This window comes from Passer domesticus, chromosome 16 (genome assembly GCF_036417665.1).
Source record: "Passer domesticus isolate bPasDom1 chromosome 16, bPasDom1.hap1, whole genome shotgun sequence".
Classification (NCBI taxonomy): Eukaryota; Metazoa; Chordata; class Aves; order Passeriformes; family Passeridae; genus Passer; species Passer domesticus.
The window spans coordinates 8,833,916-8,856,989 of NC_087489.1; the positions used below are offsets into that span (position 1 = coordinate 8,833,916).

Genomic DNA, 23,074 nt, shown 5'->3' on the forward strand with positions numbered 1-23,074 from the left:
AGGAGGAGCTGGAGCTGTAAAGCTCCCACCAGCCCTGAGGCTGGTGTTTATGATTTACAGGGTTGTGGTGACACGGGGGGCATGTCCCATGGGGACCCATCAGCCCCACAGAGGCAGTGGGAGCTGTGGGGATGCAGCTGGTTATGAAGTTATGTGGCTTCATCAAATCCTTCCTAGTTTTAGAAAATGCCTGCTCTGATGGGAAGTGAGGAGGCTAATTTTCTGCGTGGGGTGTGAAGGATTTTCCTGGAGGCCCCGGTAACAGCCTGTGCAAATGTGCTGACTGGGAATGTTGTGCCAAAACCAAACCCCAAACTTGCTTTTTCAAAAAAGGTCCAACTGAAATGCTGTTTCAATGGATGTTCAACTTGGCTTTGCAGCAAACCTACCGGTGCATCCAGGCTGGGGAACAGCTCTGGTCAACCCAATTGATACTTGTTTTCGATCAATTCTTTATCTCAGTCCTGTTGCCTTCCTTGGGCTGCCTGACTCCCACCTCTTGCTGCCTCCCCTCTGGTGGCTTCCAGCCTGTGGATGCTGCCTCCCCCTTACTCCAGCCTTGCCAGGTGTTCCCATGTGCCACCAACTCCAGTGCAGACAGGCAGGTCCCTGCTCTGACCCTGCCCACGTGCTGCCAGCACTGCTGCAAGCCTGGGACCACCGTGCTGGAAGCAGCAGCACTGCAGCTGCATCTGCACCCACCCCTCTCCATCCTTGTCCCGGTGAAAGCTCCACAGCCCTACCCACACTTACTTCTCTTTATCTTTCCTGTCTCTGTGCCATGCCCACAGCCCCTGGGAGTGTTTTGGCTCTGGGGAAGCAGAGCATTCAGAGGGCATCCAGCAGCTGAGAATGAGGACCAAAAATGAAGGAAGTAATATAGGGGAACAAAATGAAATGAAGCAATTATCCCTGCTCTGATACTTTCTAATTAAGGAAAGTGTCACCCTTATTAAGAGGCCATTAATTCATTGTCATAAGTCACCACCAGTGCAAGCACCAAAAACGTGCCTGGACCTTGGGGAGTGGAGCAGCTTCCCCTCCTCCTCCCACCACAGGCTCCAGCCCCTGTGAGAGCTGCTGCTTGAGGCCACAGGGCTGCTCATGGATTGCTGCAGGAAATGCCCTGTCCCCACAGCCTGGGCTGTGCTTTGGTGTGCTCTGCCACAGTGCTCAGCCTGTCCCAAACAGGGATGAGCCCATCCACCTCCACCTGTGAGTGCACGCTCTGCCCTGTGGGCTCCAAATGGATTTGTGCAAAGCATGTGGTGAGCTCTCAGCAGAGATCAGCTCCTGGCTGCTCTGGGCACCCAAGCCACTGAAGAGCTGCCCAAATGTCTCCAGCCCTGCGGTCAAGGCCAGCATTTCCTCCTGCATCACCTCCCATTATTAGGTAGCTCTGTCTTGGCAGCCTCTCATTACGTATTCTGCATGGAGGGCCCCACATCAGCTTAATTAACAAGGTAAGAAAAACGGGACCTTTGAGGAAATCTTAATTATATTATCCATCTCACCCTGAGTGGCACCTGATCCATCCCAACACTGTTTTCAAGTTCATTAGCAATAAATCAAGATTGATTAGTCCTGGATGTGCAGCAAGAACATACTGGAGCAGAAGACTTCTGCTGCCATTGCTGCAGGACTCTGTGTGTGCTCCCAAGCCCTGTCTTGTCCTCCAGCACCAGCAGTGGGAGGGGGAGCAGGGCTATGGGATGAGGCAGAGAGAGGTGTGCCAGAGCTGGGATGTGGCTGTTGGAGCATCCCAGGAGTGGCTGTTTCACTGTGCCCCTGCCACACGCTGGCACCTCACCCTTCCCTGGGATGTTCTGACTTGGGGCAGCACCGAGGCAGCCCTTCCAGGCTGCTGCACCCTTCCAGGGGCGAGGCAGCCACAGCTACTCTGGGCAGGCTGTGCCAGTGTCTCACCACTCTCACAGGGAAGAATTTCTTCCTAATATCCAACCTAACCCTGTCTTCTGCTGGTTTAAAGCCATTCCTCCTTGTCCTGTTACTTCATGCTCTTGTTCAAAGTCACTCAGCTCCTTTAGGCACTGAAAATGGCTCTAAGATCTCATCAGAACCTTCTCTTTTCCAGGTTTACCAACGCCACGTTCCCCAGCCTGTCTTCATTGCAGTGGTGCTCCAGCCCTTGGAGAACCTTTGGGTTCATACTCTGGACTCACTCCAGCAGCTCCACAACCTTCTGATGTTGGGATCCCCAGAACTCGAGGTAGTGCTGCATGTGGGGTCCCTCGTGAGCAGAGAAGGGGGGATAAACCTCCCTCCCTGCTGCCATGGGGATGCAGCCCAGGACGGGCTTGGCTTACTGGCTGCCAGCACTTGTTGCTCATGTCAAGCTTCCCCAGTGGCTTGGGGTGGTTTGTAATCATCCCTGTGCACATGATGGGATGACAGGGTCCTAATTAGAGGGAGCATGCAAACCACTAGGACAGGCATTCCCATTTGAACCAGCTCCACCTCAGCAGAGCCACTGGCAGGCACTTCCACCCCTGTGCCCAGCCCTCCGTGTCCTCCCACCCTGCTCAGGGACAGCACAGAATGTGAATTTCAGCACCCGCCGTGAACTTCAGCACCCACTGTGGATTTCAGGGTCGGAGGGATGGGGAGCATTCCCTGCATCAGAGCCACAATCAGCAGTGCTTCAGAGCTTGAGGTGTTTACATCATCAAGCTCAGTAATTACTCAGACAAATTTGCATGCATTTTCTATGGGTATCTCTGCTGGCTTTTTTATTTTCTGCTTGAAATCCTTGCTGGAATCTGCAAACTGCCTCTGCCACTGGAAAGGGATTGCTGGATTGTTCCTTTCTAAGAAGGTACTGAACATAACTCCTGGTGCCAGCGACACATTGGCCCCCTTATTCAAAAGATTTTCCACTAAATAAAATGGCAAAAATTTTTATCAGAGACAGGAGTTGTGTGGCCATTGCCTGGCCCTGTGCCCCGGTGCTGCTGCCTGTATCCTCCTTCCTGCTGCAGGGGAGTGACTGATGCTTACTGGTGTTTTCTGTTTACTTTAATTGTTGTCTGGTTTTAATATTGCATGAATTGATTCATCTGTGTTTCATTGTCGGCCCTGTTTGTTTTGGGGCAGTGCCTGGAATATCACTGGCAGATAAGTGCTGGTCAAATAGAAGGTATTTTTCTTGCTCAGCAGAAGATGAGGAGTGACCAAGCTGTGCCTCAGTCCGAGAGGATCCCGAGCAGCATCTGCCTCCAGTTCCCAGGGTCCTGGTGCAATACTCACCACCCCAAATTCTCACCCACGAGGAGAGCTGTCCTTCCTTGATCCACCAAGCAGACACATTTTGCTGTATGCCCACAGCTACTGAAGTCAAAACCGTGTCAGGGCTGTCCTGGATGCATCCCTGCTGCCTTTGGCAGAGTCCTGGGTGCCCCTTGGACAAGCCATGGGCATTAGGTGGCACCAGACACTGCCAGAGCAGTAGTTCAGAGCCAGCCTGCAAAGATGCTCTGCTCTCACCATCACCATCCTCATCAGAACAAAGACACAGAGCAGGGGACTGGGGGCAGGACAGCATCCTCCTGCCAGCCCTGGCAATATTTGTTCACACTGCTCTTCCACCTCATCCTGTACTGGTGGGTGTCAGAAAGATACCTGAACAGGGGCCATGGTTTGGGCTCTGGCCGAGTGCAATAGGTCACGTTTCTGCTTTCTTCTGAGCCTCCTTTCCTCCATGCTGAGGAGCTGGAGAGAGCCAGAGCATCCTCAGGAGCACAGCATGGGGCAGCCAGGCTTTGGGACAGGATCTGGGGAAAACCCAGCCTTTTCCAGCCAGTCCAGGGCAGCCCCAGCACTGTCCTGTGCACCCCAGCTGCATTCCAAGACAAACCTCCACCAGCTTACTCCATGAGCCCCGCTGGAGCCTGGAGCAGGCATTTCTCCCCGTGCAGCTCCCAAGCTCTGGAGAGAAGCTCAGCGTCTCCCTCTAACGATGTGCACACACCTGCAGCCGTGATCTGCTCCTTGGGCTTCTGCCCCCCGTCACCCCGCAGCTCCCCGTGCCTCCCCACGCCTCCCACTGCCCCCCCAGGACAGAAACAACCCCACCGTGGGGAAGATGGGATTTTTCCTGCCTTCTTTTTCCTGGCTTATTTTTCCTTTTCTTTAAACTCAATAAATTCTCCCAGCTCTGTTGCTCGTGAGTCTCCGGTGAGGTGAGAAGAGCAAATTTTGCTGCATATTAGAAAAGGTCAGTATGGAAAGAGGAGAAAATTCTAATTCCTGTGTCCTGGGGTACCAGGGGCTACACACAGCAAAGCCCTGGAGCTGCTTCCCTGCAGACAGAGCTGAAGGTCACAGACCCCTGACCCACAGGCAGAGAGGGAAGATGTTCAGCCTAGCATGGAGGGATTTAGGGCTGTAGACATCTCCTGAGCATCCCCAGGAAGGACTGGAGGGACCAAACTCAGAGGGCAGGTTCAGGTGTGGGAAGAGCCAGAAGAGCAGAGAGTTAAAATAACAGTCTCTAATTTATTACCAGCAGAGAAGCAGGCAGGAGGATGCCTGGCCAGGGAGCACCATGACCTGCCTCCACACCCCAGTGCCCCAGGGGTTTTGAGGTGCTGCTGTTTTTGGACCTCCACAGCCCTCCCCTCACCACTTGAGGTGGAATGTGGGGAGGTGACAGCATCCACCCTGGCCAAAAATCCTGATTTACACATGGATTTTCCTTATCTGCCCACAAGGGCAGTCTGTAGCTCTGTATGGGAGAATTTGGGAGATGGGGGCCTAACAGCAAACACTTTCTCTGTAATGATGGTGACGGTCATGAGGAAGGTGCCTGGCTTTGGTGGCACCATCGCCAGCCCTTGGGCAGGAGGTCAGGACAGGAACCTGCCAATGCCTGGATGAGCAGAGCTCTGCAGAGCTGGTGGGGGCATGGAGCAGAGCAGGACCAGGCACAGGAGCTGGGGAGGACCTGGAGCCCCGTGTTCCCCCAGCCCCACCCTGGGCAGCCCCCACAACCAGCCAGCAGCACCCTGCCTGCTCCCCCCAGCCCCTGCACGGGCTCTGCCAGCGGATGAAGGATGAGCTCTTGGCACAGCTTCCTCCAGGCCATGGCTCCTGGTATACCCAACCTGCTTTTACTTGCAGATTTTCCAGCTCTGATGACTCAGCTCCCTTTTTAACTCACCAAGTGGAGCTGGGTGCTGGGGTCTTGGCCCCGCTTTGAATTTTTTGTCTGGTTGTATCATCTTGTTTGCTACTGATAACGTCACCTCCCCGGACGCTGGAAGGCAGCCCAGTCTGATGAGGAAACCAAAGCTCCCTAAATAGGCTCCGAGGCATGGACACGAGTTGCTGGGTGCTGGGATGTTGCCCAAGTGCATAATGCTTCAATGTCCTGCACATGGCTCTGAGCTGTCCCTGGAATCACGGCAGTCCCTTTCTCCACAGTGCTGAGCCCTGCCTTTTGCCATCTCCTTTTTTCCATCTCTTTCCCTGTGAACCATCAGGCTCAGGTGGATGGAAGTTCATCATCTGTCCCAGCAGTAGGTTTGCTGATTTTCCTCCAGCCAAGAGCCATGTCTGCTGGAAGAAACCTTCCATCCCTGCACAGGAATGTATTCCTTTAAAAGAAAGAGAAGGAAGAAGCAGGAGAGGAGCCCTGGAGTGTCTGGGAAGCTGTCTCTTCTTATTCCAAGCGTGTGGCTCAGGTCTCGTATCGGCGATGCACAGCCCATCCCAGCGGAGCTCGGTTCACAGTGTTGGTGCAATCTGCCAAACAGACGGATCAGCTAGGAGACATTTCCAAAAGAAGCTGGAACAAGGTGGGAGAGGAAGGAATAAACATCCTGCAGGGTGGCACGTCGCAGCCCACCCACTACCAGCCCCAGAGAATCTCTTCCCTTGCGTGCAAAAAGCCACTGATGGATTTTGGGCTGTGTGTGCACCACAACTCCCCGCTGTGCTCCCTGAACAACCCCACAACCCATCCCTGTGTGCCACAGCCCATGCCTGGCTGCCCCGCTGGCCCTACCTTGGCTGAGCAGCTGCAGGTTGCGGACCTCCTCGCGCACCTGGAGCTGCAGGACCTGCTGCAGCAGCTCCTGCCTCTGCGTCTCCAGCGCGATCCCCATGCGCTGCAGCTTCTCCCCATTCAGCCGCAGCAGCGCCCGGCCTGCAAACACGGAATGCTCGGTGCCCCGCCAGCCCCCTGCAGCGGGGATGACTCCAGGGAAGGGCAACACAAAGGGGAGCCCATCAGCACGGAGGAACGAGGAGGGAGTGCTGTCTCACTGCCTGCAGTGGTGTGTGGAGGAGCAGGGTGAGGGGGAATGACTGGCAGAGGATAGGGTTAAACTGGATGTTGTGAAGAAATTAGTCCCTGTGAGGGTGGTGAGGCCCTCACACAGGTTATCCCGAGAAGCTGTGGCTGCCCCATCCCTGGAAGTGTCCAAGACCAGGCTGGAGAAGGCTTAGAGAAACCTGGTCTAGCAGAAGCTGTCCCTGCCCATGGAACGAGGTGAGCTTTCAGGTCCCTTCCAACCCAAACCATTCTGGTTTGTGCTGTCCCTTTCAGAGAGCGCCGGGTGGCAGCTCACGTCCCCAGCCTCTGCCAGGTATCAGCAGCACAATCCTGTAACCCATCCCCGCAGGCAGAGCTTTCCTTTCTCTGCTCCACCTCCCACATGAGGAGATGTTTTCCGAGCACAGAGTCCCCACACAGGCTGCTGGTCCCGGGGCAATGAATGGGGGTGCCCATCACAACACATTAGTGCTCCAGTCCCCTCAGTCTGGGGCTATTACAGGAGGGATTCTAAACCAGCTTTTGTCCTTGCTTCCCAGCGTACACTCTCTAATGCTGCCTTTGTTGCCTGAGCAAGGGCTGGCTGAGCTTTTGCATTAGAATTTTGCATTCCCCCCAGGCAGCTCCTGCCCTCACTTCCCTGCCACCCTCCCCTGGTCCTGGCAGAGCTCAGTCTGGCCTTGCACATATTGAAGTTGGGCTGGAATGATGCTCTTACACAGAGGTCAAAGCCACTGTCCCCAGGGAGCAAAGGGGAGGGAGCAGATCCTAGAGGTGAGTCTGTTTGAAGGACTTGATTGGGAGTTGGATTTGGACCCGGACAAAGACCTTTGAAACTTGGACTCTAATGGGCAGAGATTTTTCTCTTCTGCAAAAATTTTCCGCATTTAAAAATTTTAATAATACTATTATTATATTAAACTTGGTGATGAGAAGACTCTTCCCTGTCTTATAAACCAATTTAATAATTTTAAAGAACCTCCAGCCTGTCCTGGAGCTCACCCAGGTGGCAGATGCCTCCTGCCCAGCCTGGGTCAGCGTCACTGTGTCCCCTGCTCTCCCCCTGGCTGCATCTCATGGGGAGAGGGGACAGAAATGAGGGGTATGTCCATCTTCTGAACCACCAATGTCCCAACAGCCTTTCCCAGGAGCACGTGCTAATGGCAAACAGTGCAGAGGACACTCTGTACCTGTGATGGCGTGGTGGGAGAACGCCTCCACGTAGATGAGATAGTTGTGTGGGCAGTGCTTCTTCAGCCATTTGCACACATCCTGCTGGGTCCACAGCACCACTGGCTTGACCAGGCTGCCCAGCATGGGGCTGGTGTGGTAGATGCCATAGTGGTCACAGCCACGGACCTGAGGGGAGTGGGAAGGGAGAGCCTTAGTGGGATTCAACCCTGGGAGAAGGAAAACAGAAATCAGTGCATGGGGATGGGGGAGATGCTGGTTGGCTGCATAGGATTGTGGTGGTGCTGGCAGACTTTGGCTCCACAGCCTCTGGAGCCTCTGGGCTCACCCTGAAATCAGAGGCACCAGTAAGGGGGGCACGGAGAGTGGGGATGGGAGTTTGAGTTTGTTGTCCTGCCATACATAAACCCAACACTTTAAACTTCCCAGCCCTCCTGTTGCAGACAAGAGACCCAACTCCCTCTCCTACACATCTCCCAGCCCAGCAGAGCATTGCGCAGGCTCAGGAGATGTCCTGGGGTCCTCAGGGTCCCACCTCACCAGGCAGAGATGGGCATTTGCTGGAAGCTCTCAGTGGGGATGAAGCCAGTGAAATCCTGGAGGAGAGTAGGAACTGGTGCAAAGCCATCCCTACCAGATATTGGTGCTGATGCAAACCCATCCCCACCAGCACTCCCCAGGAAAGCAGCCAGCAGCCACCTGGTACCCTGGAGTAGGAAGGACTCTCCTTTTCTCTCCCTCTCAACCCCCTTCAGCCCTGAGCTGACTGGTCACAACAAGGTCCTGCAGCCTTGCAGGTGTCCAAGGCCACCTCTGAATCCTACAGCTGTTCCTGGGGTGCTGCTATGCTCAGAGACACCCAGGATAAAGCAGGGTCACAGTCTCCAGCATCTCAGTGTGCCCTGGCCACCTCCACCACCTGCTGAGCTATGCCAGCACAGTACTGAGCTATGCCCACAGGGAGAGGGGGCTTCTCTGACAGCATCCCTCCACCCCACCTTCCCTCCCTCCAGCTGTCTGCTGCAGTGGCCAACCTCACTCTGAGCCGCCCAGTCTCACCCTGAGCCACTTGGCAGCTCCATTTTCTCTCCTTCCACCACAGATACTCTGGCCTTGCAAGATTGCTGCAGCCTGAACTTATCTCATACAGAGAAAATCACACATCCTGAGCTGTGACTGCACAGGGAGCAAGCCTGCTTCTCCTAGGAATCTTCCAGACTGGCTGGGAAATGGGGCTGGAGGATGCAGCAATCTCCTTTTCTCTGCTTTTAGCACCCAGTAGAGATTGGTGAGCTGTCCACTGCTGAGATTTCATCCTTGAGCAGCACCAGCAAACATCACTGCTCCAAAGCATCCACTTGTGCCCAAGCTGCTGGGACTGTCCTGGGCTGGGTCACAGCAAATTGGGGTGGAAAAGGCATCCCTGCTTCCCGCAGCACAAGGGGACTGGACTGCCAGGGCTCACCGATGCCCCGGACACGGCCAGGACAGAGCAGGAATAGCAGCTGATGCACGACACACGGGCACGGGAAAGGTCGGCAGCGTGTGGCCCTCGGTGTGCCAACACCGACCCCTGCGTGTGAACGCGGGCTAATTAAGCATGTCTAATAAAGGAGCAGGATAATTAGTGTAAGAGGGACTCCAGACATCCCGCAGTCACTGAAACTAATGACACGTTCCTGAGAGATGCTGCAGAGGAGGCATGGAGGGCAGCTGGGCTGGGATGTGCTCACTGCCATGGAGCACGGCCAGTCTGGTGGGGCTGCTGCCTGTGCCCAGGGGAGCCTGTGAGCTTGGAAAGGAACTCTTCCTCAAGCAGAGCTCGTTGGGAACATCCAAGCAAGAGGAAGAAGGCGAAGTTGGGAGGCTGTACATGAATAAGCAAGGAGTCCGTCTCCAAAGTAGATGGAAAATCCATTAGACAATGCACAGGATTCAGCTTCTGAACCAAACCCTCAGCTTTGGGGGACACCCCGGCAGCTGCCCGGCTCCACCAGGCGCATCCCGGGAGTCGCCTGCCTGCGGGAGCAGCCCCAGCCCGCGCCGGCTGCGCGGCCCCTTCACACTCGGCTGAGCGCGCCGGAGAGTGTGCCGTGGGGAGGAGGAGGAGGAGGCGATTTGCTCCGGATTCACTAACGAGTGATGATGAGAAGCGGAGGGGCTGGGGGGAATAACAACCAGCTTCCCGGGAGCTTCCCACAGCTATTATCCAACTAACCCTCCGAGGCACGGGGGAAGAGGTGACAAACAATCTCCCTGGGCACGCACACGGCTGCACGCACATCACTGATCAGACACGGCCCCGCACCGGGGACCGTCCCAGCATCCCTAAACCTGCTGCCTGCTCGGCGTGCATTCCCCGCTCCCCATGGAGGGTCCCCAAGTGAGCCCCTGCGCTCCCCAGAGGGGCAGGGGAGGTGTAAAGGGATCGTGGGTTTGTTTTCCAGCCGGCTGAGCCGCGCTGTCTCTCTGATAAACTCTCAGCCGTGAATATCGAGCGCCGGTGTGGAGGAGAGCAGGCAGGAAGGCTGGGAGGCTGCTCTGGCAGGAAGGCAGGAGGTGGCAGGGGGAACCGGGGGGTGGGAGCCATCCCTGGGCACTGCAAGGAGCAACTTGCATCACCTCCCTTCGCTCTGGGATTTTCCTTCGCTTACGGCAAATTAAGAACCTTTCACCAAATCCTTCTGGGCAGCACATAGAGGTGGAGGAGGGAGAGCCATGATAAGCCACAGCTGGCAGCTGGAGAGTGGCTGGTGTGTCCCCATGCAGGAGCCACCTGGAGCTGATGGGACAGTGCCACCAGCACATGGGACATTGTCTCCCCTGGAGCATCATGACCATACCCATCCCTGTGGGGCCCCTGCTCCCTTCTGAAGCCAAACCAGACAGGAGGCCCTGTGATACAAAAGCATCTCCATGCTGGCAGCTGGAAGCCAGGCAGTTGGATTTTCCCTCTTTTCTTTCCAGCTTTCACTGTCTGGGTGTGCCACTCTGAACCTGACTCCCAGGGTGTTAAAGAGGGGTAGGAAGCACCTGCAGGGATGATGTTCCTTCCTGTGTCTGTGCAGCAGTGAATGGATGGAAACCTTTGGATCACAGCCTCCATAGTACAATAACATTTCAAATTTCAGGAAAACAATGGTCCAAACTTGGCTAAGACACACACAGGCGCTCAGCTATTTTAAGGCATTATAAGGAATTTGGTCCTGGCATACTTAATGCAAAATGGCATTAAGTCCCAGCTGCGGGTGGGAGGGTGGGTGATGCACAGAGGGGAGGTGACACAGAGAGCTGACCCCAGTACAGCACGAGGCCTGACGAAAACACACAACAATATTTATACATGTCACTACAACTAAACACCCAGCAATCCTGAGGACTTCCAGCAAACTCTGAAGGCCTGATCCTGCAGGGAAAGCAGAGAGGCTCGTGCGGGGGTCAGGCAGACACCGGGAGCCGTGCCCCCCTTGGCGTGCCCGGGGGAGCGGGTACCTGCGAGCCCTCGGTGCCCGGCTGCCGCAGGAGCTTGACGGTGCGGGCGCCGTCGGGGCGCTGGCTGCGGCCGTCGTGCCAGGTGAGGCTGCTGCCCGCGGAGCGCTGCAGGCGGTAGCTCAGGTTCTCGGCCGACACCGTGTGCTCCAGGAGGCTGCGGCAGAAGCTGAAGTGAGCAGAGGCGGCAGCGGCGGCTGCAGAGGGAAGGGGGGTGAGAGACGGCCACAATGCCCATCCACCCCATGCTAGGGCACCCAAAATTGCCTTTTGTACCCCATGGGACCTGCCAAACTCAGGCTGTGGGCCCCTCTCTCCAAAAACTCCCCGTTCTTGCCTTCCCTTCCCATTGCCAAGAAGAAAATCCACCAGCCCAGGCGCTGCCAGCTGGCGCTGGGATCCAGCAGGCACCCGACAAGATGTTTGCCCACACAAACCCCTCACGAGCGACGCTTGTTTTGACACCCGCCAGCCGAGCAGACGCGGGACCCGCAGCTGATCCCCGACACGTGGTGAGAACCTCCTGCTTGTCACTGCCACCCTGCTGGGACAGGGACAGGGAGGAGGCCCAGGGAAGCTGCATGGTCCAGGCTGACAGTGAACTGCCACCACCGAGGGAAGGGGAGCAGAGGAACCCTCCCTGGGCAGCCTGGTGGAGAAGGGAATGCAGGCTGGTCCCCCAGCACACACCATGGGTTCCTGGGGACAGCTGCTGTGCACTCCAGTGATGGCCAAACACACATGACCACAAAGAGACATTTATCCACAACGAGTGCTTTTTGTCCCTTATTCATAGAGTCATAGGATATCCTGAGTTGGAAGGGACCCACAAAGATCGTCAAAGTCCAATTCCTTGTGTTTTAACAAGCTGGGGGTGTTGGGGTTACAATGAGGTTGCAAAGCTTTCCCTTGAGGGCGGCTGAAAGGACCCAGCTGCCACAGGAGGAGGGTGAGTGGGTATTAGGGGCTCACGCTCTGTCTGCTCCGGATAAAAGCCAGACAGCTTGACATAAGCAGCTCTGATCTGCGGAAGCAAAGACTGGAGCATCCCCCAGCTCACCTGCTCCCACCACGGGGAGCCAGGCCAGTCATGAACCACCTCCAAGAGCAGAGCAGCTCCCAAAGAAGACCCACTTCCAGGGAAAACCACCCTGGGAGAGCAGGAGGGCTGGAGAAATCGTGATGCAGCTCGTTTTCCTAATTAGCGGGTTTTAAGAGGGAAGAGGTTTCAAAGAGACCATTCAAGTACACCTTTATGCAATAGGAGAACAACTGGCCAAAAATAAGTCAAAATAGAGCAAAAAAGGGCTGTCCCACCACATCACACAGTGTTTCTTAAACACACCCAGCAGGAAGCATTGCCATGGGGAAACTGAGGCAGGGGACCTGTCTGATTGTTGGGGAAGTGATTTTAGAGAAAACAAGGTGGAAGGGGATCAATGGAGAGGCTCAGTGGGGAGCAGAGGCAGGACTGATAGGGGTGGTCTCTGCACCTGTCCTGGGTGACTTCCAGCAGTCTCAGACACCCTGAGCCTGTCGGGTGAGGACCAGAGTGGGCTGTGCTTCCTCCAGCCAAGGATGTCTGAGATGCCACTGTCCTGTCCCTGTCACCCTGAGCACTGCAGCTGTGCTGGGATACCTCCGAGCTGGAACCTGCCCATCCCACTGGGTGCTGGGGCAGATACAAACCTGGCAGCTCTGGAGGGGCTGCTGCCAGAGGTGTGTCCTTCAGCTGTGCTAGGGCTTCCCCAGGACTACAGGGAGTGGAGGGAAGGGAGCTCTGACCATCAGCAGGACCCACATCCATAGGGAGCTGTGGAGCATCTGCCATCAGCAGCAGGACATGGGCATCTCTGCTCCTGCAGCCAACTCTGCTGGAGGCAACGCCAGGAGTGGGAGCAGATGGGAAAGCAGGTGAAAGTGGAAAGGAAAAACGATCTGGGAAGAAAGGCAGCTCCGGGAGCTTTGGGGGCATGGCTCTCCACTGGAGCAGGCAGTGGCTGCCCTGCAGCCCAGAGGCCCTGGCTCCAGCAGCTCCTCCACAGTCTCAGTTTCCCCGGCCCAGCCCTTGCATCCCAACTTTCCAATCACCTGGCAGCACTCGACATGGGACGGTAGGGAGGGTGAGCAGTGCACGTGGGAGCATTTTAGAGCGAGGAAAGGATGGGGACAGAGGAGTTCCGAGTCAGGACAGCCCTGGGCTGGCTCCACGCGGGGACATGGGGGTGACATCCAACACGAGCTGCCCTTTCCGTGCCCTGCACAGGGAGCAGCCACAGCATCCCCAGGAGCAACCAGCCGCCCTCCATCCCCTCCGCCCCTCTCCGCTAAGCCGGAGGCTGTGCCCTCCGGCCAGGAACGAGCATGCAGCACCTCCCCCAAGGCCCGCTGTCCCCACAGCCCCCCGGCCATGCCCTGAAGACCCCTCACCTGGCTCGGGTGGTCCCTGCGAGCTGCGGATGGTGGAGACGCAGCAGAGGGATGGCCGGCCCTGCTGCATCTCGGCGGGAGGAGGGATGCGCGTGAGCGCTCGGCACCGCTGTCACGAGTGCGGCTCCATCCCTGCCTCCCCTCATACCTCGTCCACACCTGACTGATTCCCCCGAGCGCCTCCCTCCCGCTGCCTCCGAGCCCCGGCTGCACGCTCACCCCGCTCCGGGCGGCCCCGAGCCGCTCGCACACGGGCAGGGGGTGAATGGCACCCCCTCCCCGCTGCCCCGGGGGCGTTGGATCCGGGGAGATGCTGGGCGCTTTCCTCTCGTGCTCCCGCCTGATCCCAGGGCCAGCTGGCACTGGGGTGGGCAGGGGCTGCTGCAGGGGACACTGCACCCACCGGGCACCAAAGGGCCCAAGTGGCACCAGTGTGGAGAGCCGGGGGCACCGGTGGCTCGGGTGCAGGAGGAAAAGCGGAGAAGGAGCGTGGTGATGAGCAGCCTCAGCGGGAAGGGCTCGGTGTGGGCTGCACCTGCTCCCGCCAGGGCTCTCATGGCCGTGTTGGGGTCCCGGCAGAAGTGGGGTTCCCCCAGAGCAGAGGCTGTGCTGGATCCTGAAATGGGAATGCAGGAATCTCCAGGCTGGCTGAGCCCGAGCTGGAGCGGGGAGGGGAGAGCTCAGCTCAGGTCCCCAAACAGCCACGGTGACCCCGCTATTGCAAGTCCCGGCTGCTCCCAGGTCCCCGTCCCCGTCTGCCTGCCCCCGGGAGTGACACCCCACTGCCTGCTTGCCGCCGGGGAATCGCTGCCGGCTTGTTTCCATGGCTCTTTGATCCATTTTGGGCATCTCTCCAGCCACGCAGGAGGCGAGGCCAGGCCCGGGTCACCGCAGGGAAGGCAGCAGCCGTGGGACAGGGACAGTCGCGGCTCCCTCCCCTCAGCAGGGACAGCGCTGCTCCCGCTCCCATTCCCCCTCCAGACACTTTTATGGTCGGTGAAACGTGAGCGCTGGAGAGGCTCAGAGCAGCAGCAGCTGCTGCTGGGGAGAGGGACGGGAAACCTCCCTGGGCTGGGCACCTCGGGGCAGGATGTGGCAGCATTCCCCGGCAAAAGCATTTCCTTGTGGGTGCCGAGGTGCCCCGGGCAGATCACTACCAGCAAACCGGCTGCCAGGGGAATTTCCACTGATGCTTCCTGCTTGCAGGTGACCAGGACCTACCCGGGGGACACGGTGGCAGACAGTCAAGCTGCAGGAGGAGCAGGCAGGGACAGCCGGGACAGGCAAAGACTCCTGTTCTGTCCTCTGCCCCCACTTCTCATCTCGGCCTCAGGAACATGCCCGTGTCTCTGATGCCATCGCGCGTGTGGCTGTCCCACAGCGCTGCCCTCCAGATGGGGCCGTGTCTGAGGCAGCCGCAGCGGGGGCAGCCAGGCTTCCCGGGGTCAGACAGCTTCCCGGGATTAACGGGAGAATCTTCAAACAAGCTCCACAAGGAATGAAATCACTTTGCTGGCTTGCCTGGCTGCCCGTGTGTGACGACCCTTAAGGGTGGGTTTGCACACCACGTTTAGCACCAAATACAACGAGGGATTTGCTTGTAACTGGAGGTGGATTTGGGGAGCTGGTCATCTCTTGTGTTCCTGCAGGCAGGTGAAGGGTGGATGCAGAGAGCAGAAATCTCTGAGGGCTCCTAGGACTCTCTGAGGACCAAGGGAATTTGCTCAATTCAGGGAGCAGCTTTGTGAAGAACTCATCCTGCTTTTAGTGGCATCTGCATGAGCCATGAGCTCAGCTGGCATTGCCATTGCCCTGGTCCCCCCTGTCCCTTCCGTGTGGCTTCACCCTGGTGCAGGGCAGATCTGTTGCTTGAGCTGGTGGAGCCTCCAGGGATGATCATTCCAGTGAGGCTCTCTGGGATCCCCACACATCCCATCTTTGAAGCTGTGCCTACAGCATGGGCCAGGTCCTGCCCTGAGCTATTCCCTAAGACCTGAGGAAGATGAAACCAGACTCAAGGAGGACTGACACCCCCTCCAGCTTCTCCAGATTCCCCTGGAGTGTACTTGGCTCAGGCCCTGGGTGTGGTGAGTGTCACCCCAGCGCTTCCCTCCGAATTCTCTGCTTGCAGAGATGAGATGTGAGCCCCAGCCAGAGCCCAGGCTGATGGCTGCCCACTGCTGGTGCCTCCCGAGGACAGAGGAGGAAGGGAACAAAAGGCAGGTGTCCTTTCTGTCCTCCCTGTGTGGCACGATGGGTGCCACGCTGAGGGAGTGGGCACAGTGTTTGGGGGCAACGTTCATGCCTTTGGGATATCTGTGCTCCTGAGACTCCCAGGGGTACTGCCAGGAGGTCCCTGAGCACCCCTTGACAGAGAGAGGACTCCTGTAGGGTTGGGCAGTGTGAGAGTGTGGGGTGAGGGCAGCGGGCAGGACTCCAGGTGGCTCTGGGCAGGTTCTCCTGGCAGGAGGCAGGTGTGGGAGCCCACAGACACGGACACCCCTGCCTGCAGTGAGCCCCCTTCCACCTTGGCATGCTCTTCCCGGGGGTCCTGCCCTGCTCCAGCACCCCCAGGCCCGCTCACCCTGTCCTCACACCTGCATCCCTTTGCCCTAGCCAAATTTTCCAGCCCATTTCATTGGTACCCCACAACACCAAGGGTAGGGCACGGGGATGGACTCTCCCCAGAACGGGGCAGTAAAGGGGAATGCGGAGGGACTGACGGGAGGGAGAGGACAGCACTGGGCATGGAGGGCAGGCAGACCCCTGGCATGGAGGGGGCAGCAGCAGGAAGGGACGAAGAACAGACCCCCAGGATGGAGGGGACAGCACCGGGGAGAGATGGAGGACAGACAGACCCCCAGGATGGAGGGGACAGCACCGGGGAGAGATGGAGGATAGACAGACCCCAGGATGGAGGGGACAGAACTGGGGAGAGACGGAGGACAGACAGACCCCAGGATGGAGGGGACAGCACCGGGGAGAGACGGAGGGCGGCCCCTGGGATGGAGTGGATCGCCGGCTCGGTGCCCGCCGCGTTGGCGGCTGAGGGCTGCGCGTCCCGCCGCGCACCTGAGCCCCCCCGCCCGCGCCCGGTACCTTCCATGTCCTTGGGCCGGCCGCAGCTCATCCTCCGGCAGCGGCGCCGCGCTCGGGCGGGGACGGAGCCCCGCGCCCCCCGCGCCGCCGGCGGCACCGGGCGCTCCCGCCCGCCCCGCCCCGGTGTCCGCGCCGGGGGCGGCGCCGCCATCCGCCACCCCCGGGGGCTCCGCCCGCCGCCGGCCCCCGCTGCCGCCCGCCCGAGGATCCCCGAGCAGCCCCCCACTGCTGCCCGGGTGACACCCCCCGATCCCTGCCCGGGTGTCATCCCCGCGGGGGGAACAGGTCCTTGGGGACAGCAGGGTGCAGGGGGCACCATGGACAGGTTTTGGTCATGTTTGCAGTGGGCACAGAAAGGAAAACACCTGGTTGTTCCCTGCACCCCAAATGTCTCCGGTGTCCCTATCTCCAGCCCCCCGGATGGGGGAGGCACAGGAGGGTGCTCAGCCCCGTGGGTGCTGCATGAGCTGCGGTGGGTGGTCTCAGCATGAGTGGGTACCCACCAAACCTCACTGGTGCTCGGCACACCAGCATGGAGATAAACTGCCACCAGCACCTGTCACCACCCCGGCGTGACCAATCCCACAGGTATGTTTTTAGGTGCCTGCATTCAGCTGTCACAGCTGACCCAGACAGGGGCTGTCACTGCCAGCCCCTGCAGCCACCAGGGGAGCGGGGTCTGGCTGTGCAGCCTGTGCTCATCCTGCCCCGGGCTGGGGGCACCTCTGCTGCCCAGGACAAGGACAAGCAGATGTCTGGGCTGTGATACTCCACATTTGCAAGGCTCCCTGTCACAGACCCACTGCAGCACAGAGCAGCATCCTCACCCTTGTTTTAAGAGGAAGAAGACCCAGCTTAAGCACATTGTGTGAGGATGATGGCCCCGTGGGCTGGGAAGGTGCAGCAGGTGGCAGTGACCTTGCACAGCCTCGGGCAGGGTTTGTGTGCCTGTTCATCAGCCTTGCACAGCCACGGCATAAAACCCTCTTGGATCCAAGCTGTGCAGCTGTGTGTGTAGAGTGGAGCACTTGCCAAAACTAAATTCAGCTCCCCAAATCAATAAGAGCTTTCCAAAATTTTGGATGCTCAATCAGGAGCTGCTCTGGATGAGGCTCAAGGCCCTGACAAGGCTGGATGCTTGCTCAGCTCTGCGCTGGGAGCTGGCCAGGGCTGACACATTCAGCGAGCCAACCGTTCTGCCAGGCAGGGAGTGGGGACATCGAGTCACAAACCATGCGTGCAGTGGGGACATCAGGCCCCAAACCTTGTCTGTAGCCTGCAAAAATCCTTTAAGAATTCCTGGGGGAAGTTGGAACTCCTCCTCTGGCTTCAAGAGAGCGGGCAGGGCAATGCTGCTTGTTGCAGGCAGATAAAGAAAGAACGTGTTCTCCATCCCTTTGAATTTCCCATTTCTCCCTCAGCCTTTGTCTGCACACAGAGCTTTTGAGCCATGGCAGAAATTTTCCAAGAGAAATATGGTTAAAGAGGGGCCTTGGCAGGAAAAGGCTGATGTCGCTTGAGAAATGTGTGCAGATTACACCAAGCTGTTATTAAAAATAAGCACTGTGCTGCTTCCAGCCTTTGCTTTCTGTGATTTTTCTGGTAGCAATTGCACTTCTCCAGTAAAGGGTCACATATCCAGGGGATGGAATTTGTTTCCTCCTCATCTGCAAATGAGCCTGGTGCCAGCCCAGCCTCCCAATGCCTGGGGATACTGGGATGGGGTTTGGGTGCCTGGGCAAGTTCAGACTGCTCATCCATCTGAAATTCCAAAGGATTTTCAGAAAATCCTTGAGCCTGGGGCTGTATGGGGAGGGTTGGAGAGGTGGTGTGGTCCCCACACCTGCTCCATGCTCCAGCCATCCTTGGTTTTACAGCATCCAGCATCACTCTTGGGCTGTCACTCAATCCCTCCCATGGTGGAGCATCTTTTAAACAGCCCCAGCAACTCTGTCTTGGGTTTTGGTCTGACTTCGGGTCTTTTAATGTCTGGTTGAGGACTTCTCACAGTTAAACATGAGTTAAACAGCAGGAGTTAGACAGTTTTTTAGGGAAAGCCCTAAACCAAGACACAGCTTGGGGCACTCAAAGCACGAGCCAGGGCTCCTTTTCCCAAGGCAGTGATGGTGCAGGAAGGGGACAAGCTGGGGACAGTGGCTCCACTGAGCTCTAGACCAACAGGCTTCCCCTGCACATGCACATGGATTTGGGCAGGGAGAGCACCAGTGTTCCCGTGGGTCCCACCCCTCCCCAGCAGCCCGCTCTGGAGAGGGTGTGAGGCTGGGATGATTCAGCACGTTCGTTTTTCAGAGAATAAAGGAAGTAATTAAACATCAGCTTTCCTCCCGCCGCGCCCCGCGAGGATGAGAGGGAGGAGATGAAAAGCCTTCAGACGGAAGTTATTTGTCCAAGGAGAAAAGTGGCTAATTTCTCTGGTGCTTTGCTTGTCTGCTCGTTAATGAAAACTGCTCATCAGCAGGAAAAGGGAGCGCCCAGCGAGGGGGAGGAACCAGGATCACACATCCATCAGTGGCTGGGCACGTGGTCTTGGTGGCCTTGGGACATCCTGCTCTGTTGGGATGTCACCTCCACAAAACACCCCATGGCACCCAACCACAGGCCTGGGGGCTGTGAATGCAGCTGGGTATTGGGGACCCCCCTTCACTGCAGCCCCATGGGCTAGGAACAGACATTCCCAAACTAAACACCATGGAAGGGTTTTCCCAAATCCCAACACCCCTCCCTCTCAAATTTTTTGTGCAAAGACTTAAAAATGAATTTGTTGAGGCACTTGCAGGGAGATAGAATCGAAAACAGCTTCGTGCTGAAGCCTCCTGCCTGGTGCAGGCTGATGGATGGTGCTTATCTCAACCAGGCATGGAAATATTTAGTGTTATGAAAATCTCTCCCTGAGAAGAATTTATTTTCATGCTGATAATAAAAGAACCAAAGCTCAGCGTTGGAGAGTGGGGATGCTGCAGGTCACATCGGAGCTCTGGCTTACGGAGCCCGGGAGGAACCTGTGCTGTCCTCTGGCCCCTGGCTGGGCAGGTGACCCTCTTGTCACTCACAGTGTGACATCTGCACCTTCCCAAGGTTCGTGATTTACTGGCAGAGGACATCCAAGGCATTGCTCCCTCTCTGCTGCTCTCTGGCACACAGAGAAGGATTTAAACAATGAAAGCTCTTCTATTTAGACATTTATATAGATATATTTCTAATTGGATTTTGGCACGTCACGGTTATTTTCAAGGCAGTCTGTAATTATTTGAGAGCCTGATCACCTCCTTTCCCTCAGAACAGAGGACTGGCTTTTTTCTTGTTAATATTGTTTCCCCAAGTGAAATTGTGAATTTGCAACTTAATCCAATCAGAAGACACACATGATGTAACTCTGCAAGGACACGGCAGGATGGCAGGATGCACCTCTGCCAGGTTCCCAATCAATGCCCAGCAAGGGCAAAACACTTACGAACATATTTTAATTCTTTTTTGTATTTAAAAACAAAAAAAAAGGAAAGTATTTTAAGAAGATCAGGAGTACTTGATAGGGTGGGGAGGTTTTGCTGGTCCTGCAGTAGCTCAGCCCACCCTGTGCTGAGACTGCCTCGTGTCCAGCTGCAACCCTGAGCAGCTGAACGCCACTCTCTGGCTTTTTCCATCCCAGCTGAAACCTGACGAAATTCCTACTAATTACAGGGGTTTAGCTTTACATGTGTTGTAATTTTTTGGGGCCAAAATAATTTCATCCAGCTCCATCTGCTCTCCATTAGGGAACTGAAGCTTGAGCAGGACAGATCCTCCCACCCTCCCCAGGGCTCCCCCCAGGTTGGGCATTGTCACCATCCCAGTGCTGCACGTGTTATTCCAGTGCCCAGAATGGACACAAATGAAAACCATTATCCAAGCAGAGTTTTCCAGCACCTCACAGCTAATGACCATACACCACCCTGCTGCATCTTAACAGCCTCAAGTTCTTATTTTCTCCAAGTCCGATTTCAGGGCTCTGGGCTGCATTCAATTGCTACTGAATCCGATTTATTATTTACATTGCAAGGTACAGCCTGGCATGAATTGATTTGCCGTGCTCTGATTGCCACTGCACGCTGCTCTGGGATCTGGGAGCTGGTTGCTCACACAGCCAGGCTGCAAAATCAGAAGTTAGGGAATGCCAGAGTTCAAGCTGCCCAGTGCTCTGTGTCCTGCTCTCACCGTTGGTTGCATCTCTCAGGATGCAGGGAGTGCTGGTCCCAGTGGGGGCAGTGGGATGGATGAACTGGTGCCCCCCAAGGGCTGTCACCCCCGTGCTGCAGAGATCAGGTTATTTTGGTGGCACCCCTCACTGAAGAAGAAAGGTTTGGGGAATTGGAGAGGGCAAGTGACACTGGTTTACAGGAAGGAGCCATGGATGGGAGTGCAGGACAGATGGAGAGAGCAGAAAGGATAGGGAATAACAGAACTGGGAAGCAAAGGGGAGACTTGGTATTTTGGGGGATGTAGCAGTTGGGGGATTCGTCACCACTTCACCTTTACTTTCATCATCACCTTCACCTTTGCCTTTGCCTTCGCCTTCATCATCACCTTCACCTTCATTTTTGCCTTCACCTTCACTCCTTACCCTGCCCATGGTCAGAGCTTGCACTACCTTGGGTGGCAGGAACGAGTGAAAATCCCCCAGACCCAAGCCTGTTGCTCCGGGCAGTGACGACCAGAGGCAGCAGCTTTGCTGATGGCTCAGCTGTGGGAGATGCACCCGGAACAGTGGAGGGCAGGACCAGGGACATGCTGCCCTTGGCACAGGGACCCTCCTCCCCCAGCTCATCCAGCAGCCCAAATCACCGAGCACCTTGGGAAACATTCATCCATCTGCCAGAGCTCTTGACTTTGGACATTCCCAGATGAAAAGACGATTTTAAGGAATCCCATTTGGGCAGCATCATTAACATTTTGCTGGCAAGACACCGTGCCCTTGAGCTCTCTCCCACGTGGGGATTCTTCCCAGCAAACCTGCGGCTGATGCCAGCTCTGCTCTCTGGATTGCTGAGAGTGTTGAAGACCCTTTAGGAATCTCTGCTAATTGTCACTGAGACTTCCAAAGGCTTGGAGGTGACTCTCAAAGGCACTTTGCTCCCTCCCAGTTGCTCTGGGATCTTGGCACCTGCTGCTGCTGGCTCTGGGAAAATTCCCACCGCACACCAGAGCTCAGCTTGGGGGGCAGAGGGGGACAGATGCTGCAGATGAGTCCTCAGGGCACCTCTGTATCGTAGCATGGGACTAATTAAAACTTCAGAATGTATATTTACCTAATACGGAGTTGATTTGTTAAGTAGGACATCCTGTCTTCAGAGGATTTCACAGCATCGGGTGATAATCAAGTGAGAACAGGCTCCAAAAGTGTTAATTTAGGAACTGAGACAACAGGGATTAAAAATAAGCCCTGTTTTGTTCTTCTCTTGCACTTCCACATCTGAAATCCAAGTAATCATCCCATTTGGGAGTGCAAAGCAATGGCACCACCACCCAGCTAGCACCACACAGGCTGAGGGTGCCTGAATTTGGGCTCTTTGAGGGCTCAGGGCTCAGTGGAGGAGCTCACACTGCTCCAGCTATTCCTGGCACCTCTGGGATGTCCTGTCCCTGTGCCTGGCACTGGCACACAGGAAGGGGCTGGATTTCTGCTCAGGACTTGCAGGCAGGTGTTTTGCAACAGGGATTTTCATGGAATGGTGGAACAGTTTGGGTTGGAATGAATCTTTAAGGTCCATCCCATCTCATTTGAACCTTCTGGCATTTACAGGGGCACCTTCCACTGGACCAGATTGATCCAAGCCCTGTCCAGCCTAACCTTGAACACTTGCAGGGATGGGGCATCCACAGCACCCTGAACCAGTGTTTTACCACCCCTGCTGTAATAAAGTTTTCCTTATATTTACCCTAAATCTCCCCTCTTTTAGTTTAAAGCCGTTTCCCTGTCTCCTATTGCCAGAGGCAGGCAGCAGGAAACAGCACTTGGGAAGAGTCCCAGCGCTGATCCTGCCCTGCGGATGCATTCTTGCAGTGCTATGTGATATTTAAAAACACGGATTCCCAGCCTCGGGAGAGCCCCGGGGTTTGTTTTCCCGTTGTCCCGGGAGAAGCCGCCGCCGCCTCTGCTCTCCCCGGGGACAGAGGCGGCTTTGTGTGACCGAGGGGCTGCAGTGCCCCGGCCGCGGGCTGGGCTGGGCTGCTCCTTGCTGGGCTCTGGGCCGGCCCTGATCCAATCCCTGGCAGAATCCTTGGTGAGCTCGTCCTTGTGCTCATCCAAGCGATTTTTTTCAGTTTCAAACCTTTGTGAGCGATTCTGATGTGCCCAGCATCCCCTCCCACCTTTCCTCAGCCAAACACACAAACTGAGCTTGGGGAGTCCCAGAGCAGAAGGGGAACGACTCTGTGTGCCCAGGAGACAGGAGTGACCTGCTGGGTGGTCTCATCCCCCTGGGCTTTTATTCCCTCCCCAAAAACGAGGGTGGTAAGAAGCACTGTGCCAACATGCAGACCTGGCAGCAGCTCCCTGCAGGTTGAAGTGCAGCA

At 56.5% G+C, this 23,074-nt stretch overlaps 1 protein-coding gene across 3 annotated transcripts; it reads right to left on the reverse strand.

Annotated features, from left to right (window-relative positions):
* Positions 1 to 4,495: 4,495 nt before the first annotated feature.
* On the reverse strand, positions 4,496 to 16,642 carry SAMD10 (sterile alpha motif domain containing 10). Of its 3 annotated transcripts, none has more exons than XM_064391467.1 (5): positions 16,505 to 16,642; positions 10,979 to 11,172; positions 7,486 to 7,654; positions 6,026 to 6,166; positions 4,496 to 5,763 (listed from the first exon to the last, which is right to left on the reverse strand). In XM_064391467.1, the coding sequence occupies exons 1-5, from the start codon at positions 16,533 to 16,535 to the stop codon at positions 5,699 to 5,701; spliced, it is 600 nt and encodes a 199-aa protein (XP_064247537.1). In that variant the 5' UTR covers positions 16,536 to 16,642; the 3' UTR covers positions 4,496 to 5,698. The 3 variants fall into 3 exon arrangements, with proteins under 3 accessions (XP_064247537.1, XP_064247536.1, XP_064247539.1); XM_064391466.1 differs by lacking the exon at positions 16,505 to 16,642 and adding an exon at positions 13,406 to 16,498; XM_064391469.1 differs by lacking the exon at positions 16,505 to 16,642 and adding an exon at positions 13,406 to 16,496 and having other exon boundaries at positions 4,496 to 5,806.
* Positions 16,643 to 23,074: the final 6,432 nt, after the last annotated feature.

Bases quoted from the DNA above. Each gene is read 5' to 3' on its own strand.
- SAMD10 (XM_064391466.1), bottom strand. From the start codon at position 13,475: ATGCAGCAGGGCCGGCCATCCCTCTGCTGCGTCTCCACCATCCGCAGC. The intron at 11,173-13,405 runs GTGAGGGGTCTT...TTCCCTCTGCAG, and splicing joins GCAGGGACCACCCGAGCCAG to CCGCCGCTGCCGCCTCTGCT. The intron at 7,655-10,978 runs GTACCCGCTCCC...CACTCCCCTCAG, and splicing joins CGGGCACCGAGGGCTCGCAG to GTCCGTGGCTGTGACCACTA.